At 39.1% G+C, this 11,307-nt stretch overlaps 1 protein-coding gene across 1 annotated transcript in view; it reads left to right on the forward strand.

Annotated features, from left to right (window-relative positions):
• DCAF5 (DDB1 and CUL4 associated factor 5) overlaps positions 1-10,899 on the forward strand; it is a 68,935-nt gene extending 58,036 nt beyond the window's left edge. Inside the window, exons 8-9 of the mRNA XM_015630579.3 lie at positions 2,483-2,610; positions 8,839-10,899. Coding sequence (XP_015486065.1) covers positions 2,483-2,610; positions 8,839-10,647 — 1,937 coding nt within the window. The 3' untranslated portion in view covers positions 10,648-10,899. The remainder of the gene's footprint in view (positions 1-2,482; positions 2,611-8,838) is intronic.
• The last annotated feature ends 408 nt before the right edge of the window (positions 10,900-11,307 follow it).

Raw genomic sequence — 11,307 nt, forward strand, 5'->3', positions numbered from 1 at the left:
AGGCCCCAGAACTGGATGCAGTACTCCAGGTGCAGTCTCACAAGGGTAGAGGTGAATCACCTCCCTTGACTCACTGGTCACACTGCTTTTGATGCAGCCCAGGATATGGTTGGGTTTTCTGGGCTTCAGACACTGGATAGATCTGACTACATCCTAGGCAGCCTGTGTTCTAGATGTGGCATGCTGACCACTTTTCATACATTGTTCTTAGTGTATTGATAAACATTCAAAAGTTTAATGCCAGAAGACACTTCTGGCATTAAATGACTCTTCTCACTGTTCTACTAGGAAAATAACCATGGGTTAATTCACACTGCTGACAGTACCATAAAAGGCCAATGACTGACTGAGAAATGCAGCCCAAGATACTGATATATGGTATTTGTTTCATCTGCATTATAATCCTTTCTTTGCTCATAGTCCCTCTGACTCTCGTTAGTAACTTGTAGGGCATATTTCTTGTTTAGTACAGAATTCATGCAGCTACAGTCCATGGATAGTTAAAACTTGTTTTAGACATCACTTGTAGGCTTGGAAACATTTCCTAAGTGAACTTTCTCTTCATTCCCTAGGCCCTCTTTCTTGGAATATTCTTCTGCTAGGTCAAGGTGTGTTTGAGAGCTGGTGTTGATGTAACCATCTACTGTTGGCTTGGTAGATACAGTTGGACTGACAGCTCTGATTTGGCTGGAAGGAACTCTGTGGGGGTAGGGCAACTTACCATCAGCCATAGGTGTCTAGCAGGATGAGCAGAATGAAAGGACTTGAGCAAGCTCTTAAAATGGGAAAGAAAATCAAAAGAGCTTAATTTGGCATTTAATGAACTTGCTCTCCAATCAGTTACTTCTCAGTAATATTTGCTGACCATGGTGAAATCTTGCTCCGGTGGCGGAAGGTAAAATCTTTACAGAAAATACAAATGTACCCAAATAAGAGAACTTGCTGCAAGTAACTTGGTCTCAGTGCAGTTTCAGTGTGGTGAGCCATGCATTTTGGTCCCTGGAGTTACTTGCCATCACTTTTCCCTTTCTCAGGAGCTTTGTTTTTCTATCCCAAGGTGCCATGAGACAGCAGGTTGGTGTGCAAAAATTGTGCAAAGCAGAACACTTTCCAGGAGCAATAAAATATCTGTCTCTGGATTTTAAGGACTTGGATGACACCTCGTTTCTAAATCCTTATCATGGTTTGTTCTCCCTGCTAAATATCAGTCAACTCTTCGGAGTGCAGGTATAATGAGAGAAAGGGATAGAACACTTTCTAAGAGGAGAGGGGCTGTACACAAACTCAGTAGCTGCAGTTGTTTTCATTGTTTGTGTAACCTAACAAATGAAAGGTAATATCAGAATGTTTTTTAATTTTTCTTTTTTCCTTGACTCTTTTATCTTGCTGCTCTTCAGTGGTAATGCAAGTTTTTCTTTAGGAAGTGTGACTTACAGGAGAACTCTAACTCTATTTTAGAACACAAGTTGTTCAACACAGAGCTTAAATCAGCAACTCTTTCAGCTGAAATAGCTTCTTTTGAGGTCAAAGGAAGATAGCAAACATTTTCAACAGGAGGAACAAAAAGTTTATTTAGTGTAAAGATAACTATAAGTAGCATAAAAGCTGGTGAAATTATTTTAATTTTCTGTGAGGTGTTACAACCTATGAAGTTTTAAATAGCAAGTTGATTTTCAGCTGAAGTGATTGTCAGTTTTTATTTCCCAGCTTTTAAAAGTTTTTTCTTTCACTGAAAATGTTAAGTCATAGCATGGTGATAGGCACTTGTTTATTCAGATACACAGGTGTGCTTTCTAACAAATTTGTAGTTTTAACTGTGTGAGTCTATGAATTTAAAAAAAATACTGTGTGACTGTTTCTTACTTTGGTGTATAAACCTAGTAAGAGTCAATGACCAAGCAGAAAATTTAATTGGCTCCTGTTTTGAGTTTTACCAACAGCACAAAAGCATTCCACTTTGGCTAATTCACTGCCTTGTGACAAAGAATGATATAACCCACTGTTCAGATGTGTTATGTCAGGTCCTTCCTATTCATCAGACTAGAGTCAACTGTGACAGTAATAAATTGCTGATTTTAAAAATAAATTTGAAAAATAGTATCACTGTTAAAAGCCAAGTCCTTTGTCTCTGCTTCAGATTTACAAAATGTCTGTTATGCCTTAGATTTCACTGGTGATTTCATTATGTATGTTGCTCTCATTTGAATATTTGTCATATTCGTTCAAATCTTCATTATTTTTTTAGATGAATCAAAGCAAGCCTTAAAGTCTTAATTTGCAGGAAGGATGCTTTTCATCAAACTTGCAACTTCTCATAGGGGCATAACTCATAAAATTGGAGTTCTGCAACCAACACAGGCCTTAAAATAGTGCAAAATAAAGCTGAAGCGCACTGTCAAATATAACAGCATTTAAATGGCTATGACTGAAAATAATGTGAAGATTTAATTATTCATGTCCATGTGTGCTTGTTTTCCCCCAGGTGGCATTGGCAGGGTCGTCAATGGTGCTTTTATGGTATTAAAAGGTCACCGGTCAATTGTAAACCAAGTGCGGTTTAATCCTCACACCTACATGATCTGTTCTTCTGGAGTTGAAAAGATTATAAAGGTAAGATTAGTTATCAGAAAATGTGTTCTTTTAGGAAGAAATGCTTTGTTTTGCTCAGCATCATTCTATTTCACACCCATCCTTTCTTCTCCTCTTATTGTTTTATAAAATGTTTTGTCTCATTTGCTCGGGTGAGTTTGGTTACAGTTGTAATATGATCTGCTACTACAACTTGTGATACTCTGATCTAAAATGTAATAAAAGTATCTCCAAAGAGTATTGTTGAACCTTAGCCTAGACTGACCTGGCTGAATAATGCCTCAGAAGGACTTCTATAATATTTGTACTTTGAATCAATTCACCATACCTTTTCTGTGGCTTCCAGAGGAAGGACTTTTAATACTTCATGCAGTGTCTTTTTGAATCCTTTAACAATGTACAGTACTCTTAGGAAGTTTTTCACCTTTTTCTGTGGAACTGAAAGAGATAAGAAACTTTGATAGGTTCTGAAATTTTCTTTCCTTAAGGAAAGACAGTCAATATTGTGGGACCAAGGCAAAACCAGTTTTGTTATTTGAAGGTTGGGAAGGCAAAGGATTATGCTACACTAATGTGATTTGTATTCTGCTGCTATAGATATTTTGCTATAATTTAGGTCTACAAACAGCGTGAAAAAAGCCATAACCATTTAATTTTGAAGTAGGACAAAAAGAACTCCTATTTATCCTAACTATTTGTTGAATGACTTCATGAAAGTCTTACCTGCATGTGGCTATAAATAATGTTACAATATTGTAAATGCTTTTGTCAGGTACAAGTTGACAGCATGAACTTGTCCTACAAAGGAGTTTTTTTAGTGATGTGCAATTTAGGGATCAGAACTGACCCAAAATCTTGAGACCGTGGCTTAGTGCCCTTCTGCATTGCTTGCATTACAACTACTGTCAGCATTTGGGTCCTCACTGTAGTTCAGCTTTCCTCCTCTCCTGTCTTCCCCTGGTAATTTAGTTCTTTTTTCTTCATCTATGCTTTCCTGACAGGTTTGATCAAAAATATATTAAATACAGGCTTTGAACAAAAGTGCATTGAACAGTCTTAGCAGCTCACTGATTTTTCAATTTCCAAGCAGTCAAACTGCCACTGTTTAACAACAGTTTTGCCAGGGGCACATTTTTTTTTCTTGGGAACTTGATTCATGCAGCCTGAATTTTGTCTTCTGGATTCTAGATCTGCTGACCCTTCACCCTATGAATCCTTCCTGCATGAGTGTGCTTAGACTGTTGGATTAGCATTGGTATAAACATCCCCTGTGTTGCTTTTGTGTACTTCTGCTAGAGCCTTGGCAGGGCTTTTTTTTTTTTTTTTTGCCTGGTGATTAAAAGGTTAGTTTGATTAAGGCTGCAGTCACAGGTTGTGTAACTCTTTCAAAGACACCTCTGCTTGAGCGCTTCCTTAGAAGAGAACTCCTGTTGTGTCACTGTGTGTGCAGTGGAACTTGTGCAGCTGCTTTAAAGGAACTGAATTCCCCAGACATTTAAAGCTAAAAACAAATTAAGAGAAAGGTGTTTAATGTATTAAGTTTGTTGGCCAGCCAGAACTTCTTACCCTTTTGTTGTATGTCCTTTTGTCTCAGCCTGTAATGTGCCTTGTTTGGGGCTCGGGTTGTTTCAGTGCTCATGTCTTGTCTGAGCTGCCTGACTTGACTCTCTAAAGATACTGCAGTGCACAGCAGTTTGCAGGTGACTGTACAAAGGTGCTTTCTTCTTCATTCCAGCTACTTCTGTGGATAGTTTGGAGACTAGTAACTGCCACTAGCAGAAGGGCAAAACAGTAAAAACAGCACCAGCAGTTCTGAGGGGCCATTTACTGGATTAAAAACAGCTGGGAACACAAGGCTGTCCTTTGCATGGCTGTCTTTCTTTCCCCTATATAAATGCTTGATATGCTTGCTCAGGGAAATTGAGATGACAGGAGAAAGAACCATAAATAAAAATCATAGTTAAATTCTTTATATTTTCTTATTTTGTTCCTTTTAATCATTTTCCGAAAAAGTGTCTTTTTTATCATTCCTCAAGTGTCTTCTAAAACCCTTTCTGGAACTAAATCACAGAAGGTAACTTCACTGTGGTTGGTTGCAATTGTAGAAACAATTGTAGAGACATGGTGATGTTAAAAACGTGGATGCAAGTAGTTGTTTGTCTGAGCTATTAATTTTTGGAGTAGCTGGCCTAAATTTAGTACCTCAAGAAGGGAGGAACTGATAGCACCAGCATCAAGCCGTTCAATAATTCCATGAGCTTCTGCCAACACATTTGCTATTTTAATGCTGATTGCAAATGAGATACAAATTCATCTCAGGCCTAGCCCCACAGAAAAAAGTAGTATTCACAAGAATGGTTTTGATGTTTGTGATTTTTTTTTTTTATGGTCTTAGTTTTATTTTGTTATAAAGCATCCTTGATGATACAATTCAGTAATTCATTGGTTTAGGGTTTGATTTCTGCTAGGACCAAAAATAAGACCCAACAATCTTATTAACAGAAGACATTAGGAGCCTTGACTCCAGACAGGGTGGGGTGGACACACCAACCCAAATGAATTGTTCATTGCCCTTCATTTACTGAACTTCAGTAAAATTGTATGAAAAAGTGCAGCTGCAAATTAAAATAATCATTTGCATCAAGCATTCACCACAAGGGCTAAAGGAATATAAAATAGAAAAATACCATTTTCCCCTCAGTTAAGTGTGCAAGACATTGGGATGTGCTGGCAGGAAAACAAATTGCATTGCAGAAAAAATAAGTGAGGCATTCCCTCTGATGTGTTGGGTTTAGAGAAGGGCCATAGAGAATTATGCAGTTAGGACACAATTCCAGGAAAGATAAAATAGATGAAGTGCATAATGATTTTCAGAAAAAAAAGTCTGTTTTGTATTGAAAATGGAATATTGTGTAACAGAGCACAACTGTTGTGGGTCCCATTTGTTTAAAAATCATAAGTGTGTCAGAGATAAAGTCTATTTGCACATGTTGCTATGGTGACAGATTATTGTCATTGTGATTATCTGCCTCTGCCTAATCAGATAATCTAACTGTTTTTAATTATTCTCACGCTACAGGCATAACTTCTTTTTTGTTTTAAAATTTGTGGGTTTGCCACCCTGGAATACAAGCAATTCAAAGGTGCTGTCAGTAGATATCTATTGAAACAGAGAAGCAGTTTTGTATTCCCATTTTCTGTTATTGTTCCTATTTCTATATCTGTACTCAGGTCATCAGTGAGTAATATTCATCTCCTTAATCTTCTGACAGAGAAAGAACTTCTTGATAAATTATTGCTTCAGTGGGTTGATTTGCCAATTTATTTTCTCCAGTTTGATCACATTATTCCTCGACATGGCATCATAGGATGAGAAAAAGGCCAAGGCATTCCATTTACAAGAAGCCCATGTCAGATGCCACAGAGAGCACTGGATCAGTTGATACCAGTTTAAATACTTCCCCATTCTGCCAAGGACAGATTCCTAGTCTGATTTCTTTCTGACTCTGGCAGGCCTTTGCATGCCCTCATAACAAAATATCTAAAATGCAGGGATATCATTCTCCAGAGACAACTGATCCCATACAAACAAGGTATTCATCCTCAATTCCCTTGACTTCTCTTTATTACTTACTTCTCTGTGGACAAATCTCTCTTGGATGGGAAAAGCCTCACTGTGGACTCTTAGTAGCTATTTTTTCAATATTTTATACTGCTCTGTTTTTGCTGATGCTTGCAGAGAGAGCAGAAAGATGTGGTAGTGCTACCAAGGATGTAGAATATCTCTGTGCACACTTTCTGTACCTTTTTAGATTAATTTCATTACAGAAAAATCTTTCTCAGAGGAACTTTGGAGCAGACTACCTCTCCTCCATTCATATTGGCTCATACCAGACCTAAGCGTTTTCTAATTCTCTTGCTTAAAAAATTTAAAAAAAAAAAAAAGGCTTTATAAAACCTAGTGATCAATCTAACACTGCTAAGATTATTTGACGAAGGGGCATGCCAGTCTGCCTAAGCACACAGTATGGAGCATTTACAAGAACTTACATGCTTCTAAAAAAGAACTGATCTGCTTGCTGAAATGCTCAGTAGTGGGACAAAGGGGAAGAAAATCTGAGGTGAGAAAAGGTACTGAATACATGCTACATAAATCATTAGGAAGACAGCAACCCAAGAATAGTCTTTTCAGCAAGTAGAGTTCTATTTTTCTATTAAAAAATTTGGTGTATCCACAGATGAACAATCTCTCTCATGGATTCCCTGAGAGAAAGCTCTTTCCTACATTGTCATTAGGAAGTGTAGCCTGGGAAATTTGGGATGAAGAGTGATTCTTTCTGTTTTCTTGAATAGTTCAAAAAGGTTAAGTTTGGTTGCCGAAATTCTGTACATAGTAGGTTAATACTGGATTTTGTTATCTTCATCCAAACATGATGCTTGTCATTTGGGCTATGTGTCTGGTAAGTGCAGTGTGTGAACCAAGCAATAGAGAAATGTCTTCATTCTGGTTTCAAGTGTCATACTAAAGAACTGCAGTGGGAGAGAATTTCCTGAAGTACTGCAAATAATAAAACAAGCAATTAAGTACCAATAGCAAATACACCTTGATGCTGAGATGTGCCTAGAAACAGCCTGATGTAACACAATGCAAAGTTCCTTTTCCTTTGCTCTGAAAGGTAGCTTGATGATTGTCTACAGAAGAAAGTATATCTGCAGCCCACTTTAATTTTGGAATAGTGTCTCTTATCTATTGAGCCAGATCATGTGTGGAAGTTCTGTTAACCAGAAATTGCAGAGGATGCAAAGTAAAAGCTTTCAAATTTGGGGGATTTCCAGAATAAAGTTTACTTGTTTATCGTAAATGCAGCCGTTCTGGATAAGTGGTTGCAAGGTAATTTATTTCATTTGGCTTCCATTATTAAAGGTGGAAGATTTTTTTGTACACTGTTGGAAATCTCAGTGAATACAGAGTAATTGGTATTCATTTTGAATTGAATATTCATATTCTTTTCTTATGTTGCTTGTCATGGTAGTATTGGGTTATGTTGCATGTGTTAACTAGACATCTGTAAGATGAGTGCTGATTATGTCATTTATATGTGCAAAACATTCTTTTTGTTAGCAGTTTTGTCTGTTTGGAACAAAAATTAATTTCTGTTGGGAAAATTGTTAGATTTTTTTTCCAAATACTATCCCAAAAGTTCAACCTGATATAGAGAGCTGGCTTAGAATTTTTTCCCCTGAGCTCGTTAGCGTGATAAAACCAAAGCATGGCTGAGATCAGATCTTTTATAAGCAGAACATTAAGGCATTGTTGTAGATAAGCTACATCCTGGCTCTGCTTACAGTGAGGCATTGTTCATTCCATTAACCATTGATCCAAAGTGATAGTGGTTGTCCACAAAATAATCACATTGCCCCCAAATCTGTGAGTACATCTGAGAAGGATGAGGACATCCAACTGTTATATTTGTTATGGATTATCAGTTTCTTAGGGATTTTGGTGGTTCTTCTTTGGAACTTTTTTTCCCCTTTTCCTTTCCATACCAGGAAAATTGAGGGAAGGATAGACAGACAGCATAGTCAAGACTGTTGCTGTTGGTGAAATCAGTACACTTCGAAAGTACCTTTCAGTAAAACTCTTCAACTTCACCTTTTAAAACTGCTGCTGTGTCATCAGAGGATGTTGGAAGATTTCTTTTCCTTGTAACTGTTTCCTAAAGGGAGTAAGTGCAGCTCTACTTTTCACCTTCATGCATTCAACTCCCTGCCTGCTGATCAGGTGGGATTGACTACATAGCTGGATGAAATGTTACTCTACACCACTGGCACCAGCAACTCTAGTTTCCTGGGAAACCAGTGCCTTCATTAGTGCTAAGACTGTATTGTAGGCAACAAACTATTCTTACTGTTAGTGAGTAAGCATCCCTTATTACATAAAAATAGAGCCCTGCAATTTGGGAGAAATTATCACACAATGAATTACCAAAATGATGGATAATTTGCAGTGTGAGAGATTTTTTATTCCGTATGGGTGAAGTAAATGCAGGAAAAACACATTTGTAAAGGGGAAGAAAAAATCTCACAGCACTGTAATACTTGTAAGTATGGTACTGAGGGGTAAAAATTAATACAAACAATCTGCAACCTGCAGCTATTCTGGGTATTTGAGCTACTATTCCATTTCAAATCCTTATAATAGTTTATGAATTCAAAGATACATGTTTTGTTTTTTTTTTTCTATTACAGATCTGGAGTCCCTACAAGCAGCCTGACTGCACAGGGGACCTGGATGGTAGAATTGAGGATGATTCGCGTTGCCTCTACACTCATGAAGAGTACATCAGTCTTGTATTGAACAGTGGTAGTGGTCTGTCACACGATTATGCCAACCAATCGGTCCAGGAAGATCCACGGATGATGGCCTTTTTTGACTCTCTGGTGCGCCGAGAGATCGAGGGCTGGAGTTCTGATTCAGACAGCGACCTCAGTGAGAGCACAATCATGCAGCTCCACGCAGGAGTAAGTGAACGCTCTGCTTATAGCGAGTCGGAGTCCTCCACCTCTTTGCATCACTCCCCACCACAGGTGGCTGAAGAGTCTGATGAAACTACTTATAACTTGAGGTCCTTAAGATCAACTGCATCTTCCTCAGCTAGAGAAGACGTGGCTTCCCGTCAGCAGAGGCTCTCTGCACTGAGAAAATATCAGGACAAACGTCTCCTGGCCCTTTCCAATGAGTCTGACTCTGATGACAATACCTGTGAGGCAGAACTAGATACAGACCTTTTCCCACGGCCACCATCTCCGAGTCCTGAGGAGAGTGAATCCAGCAGTTCCAGCAGCAGCAGCAGTACAGAGGATGAAGAGGAACTGAATGAGAGGCGCACGTCCATGAGGCAACGCAATGCACTGAGGCGCCGACAGAAGGTGCAAAAGGAGGAAAGGACTAGCACTAACACAGAGAATGTAACTCCTTACATAGGTGAGGACATATATGATTACCCCCAGATCAAAGTAGATGATCTTTCTTCCTCTCCAGCTTCTTCACCAGAAAGGAGTTCGGCCAACAAAGAAGTTCTTAAAGAAAGGACGTCCCCTTGTTCAGACAGTGAATCAGTGGAGAGAAAGATTTACAAAGCTTATAAGTGGCTCCATTACTCTTACATATCATATTCGGCTGGTAAAGATGGTGAATGCTCCAGAGGAGATGGAGAAAATGATGAAGGGAAACCAGGAACCAGTGGAAAACACAGTGCAACGTGCTCGCTAACTAAGGAAGATGCTAGGAACTTAAGTTCAGTAGTTCCTCAGGGTTCCTCAGCTCTTTCTGCTGAAAGCCACAGCAGAGAAAATTTAAAAGAATGTGGTGGGATAGAAAATTCTAGTAATGGTCAAGCTCATGAATGTGACAATCAGCGGCGGATGGAAGGTCAAGAAAACACATCTGAAGACACAAGCAGTGGAGGTGTAGAGCATTCTTTTGAGACTAAAAAGCTTAATGGAAAAGCTAACTGCAAAGGGCTAAATAGCTGTACCGAAGAACCTTGCGTTCAGACCACAGGACTTGCGGAACAGAAAAATAGTCAGAACTGTCAACCAGCACCAAGCCATCACTCACTGGTCTCTCCGTTCTCCGCTGTTGCCATCTGTAGCATGTCAGGTCACTGCTCCAGAAACCAGACTGATGGCAGTGAGGAGAGGAGCTTCGACCCCTCCTGTGTTAACCACAATAATGGCCACTTGCATCTTCACCCTTCATGCTTCAACAATGGACAGACTTTTGGAGAGCAGGAGTCTGTGACACAAGGACTACAGGTGCACTCAAATGCTGATAATGGCAACCTTGTACAGGTGGGTGTGACCTTGCACAAAGACTGCTGCCTGTCTGAAATGGACTCCAACAGCTACAGCGTGAGCACAAGAGAGGATACTGCTGACCTGCATCCTGCGGGCAGTGAGAGCACTCAGTCTCTCGGGGGACTGAAAAGACACAGAGGGGAGTTGGAAGATGCAGATTCAGAGAGCTCATCCTTAGAAAAGAAGTTAAAAACATGATAAATGCAAATGTCTGTCGTAGTGTGCACTCTCTCAAAAAGAAAAGGAAAAAGAAAGTATTAAAGGCACATAGAGCTTGGGTCTGAAACATTGCGTTTGATTCTCCATTCTGTTCTTCAGTGGGTCTGTTTTAGATTGCCAGTGGTTCATGCTGTATAAAAATCCAACTTGCTCCTTAATGAGACTGAGTCTAGTGTACCCATACAAGGTTCTGTTTAAAGTAAATCCTTATTAAGATGGTTGAATGAATAATTCTTGTGTGGACATGTGTCATTTGTTCAGCCAGCCAACCAGGATGACTGCTTTAAAGTTCAATTGTTCTTCCAAGGAGAAAGTTTTCCATACAGATGCTACATATTGCAGGCTGAGGAATGGTGGAATTAAATCACACTGCTGGTAGATCACACAATTAGGGTGTGTTTCTTGTTGAGGAAAACAGGGAAGAAGTGTTTCTGGGCCCTTTATTCTGCTTCAGAAAGTAAAGAAATGCAACCATTAGGGAGGATATTTTCGGAACTGGATGGTATCTTCAGAGATGATACTTCATAATGCACTTACTTCTGGTACAGTTCAGTGACATTATTTTTATGCCAACAGAAAAGCTATAGGAAATGAGCCTCTTTCCAAAATCAACTTTAGACTGTTCCCATGGTGACATTC

Source organism: Parus major, chromosome 5, assembly GCF_001522545.3.
Source record: "Parus major isolate Abel chromosome 5, Parus_major1.1, whole genome shotgun sequence".
In the NCBI taxonomy this organism is placed as follows: Eukaryota; Metazoa; Chordata; class Aves; order Passeriformes; family Paridae; genus Parus; species Parus major.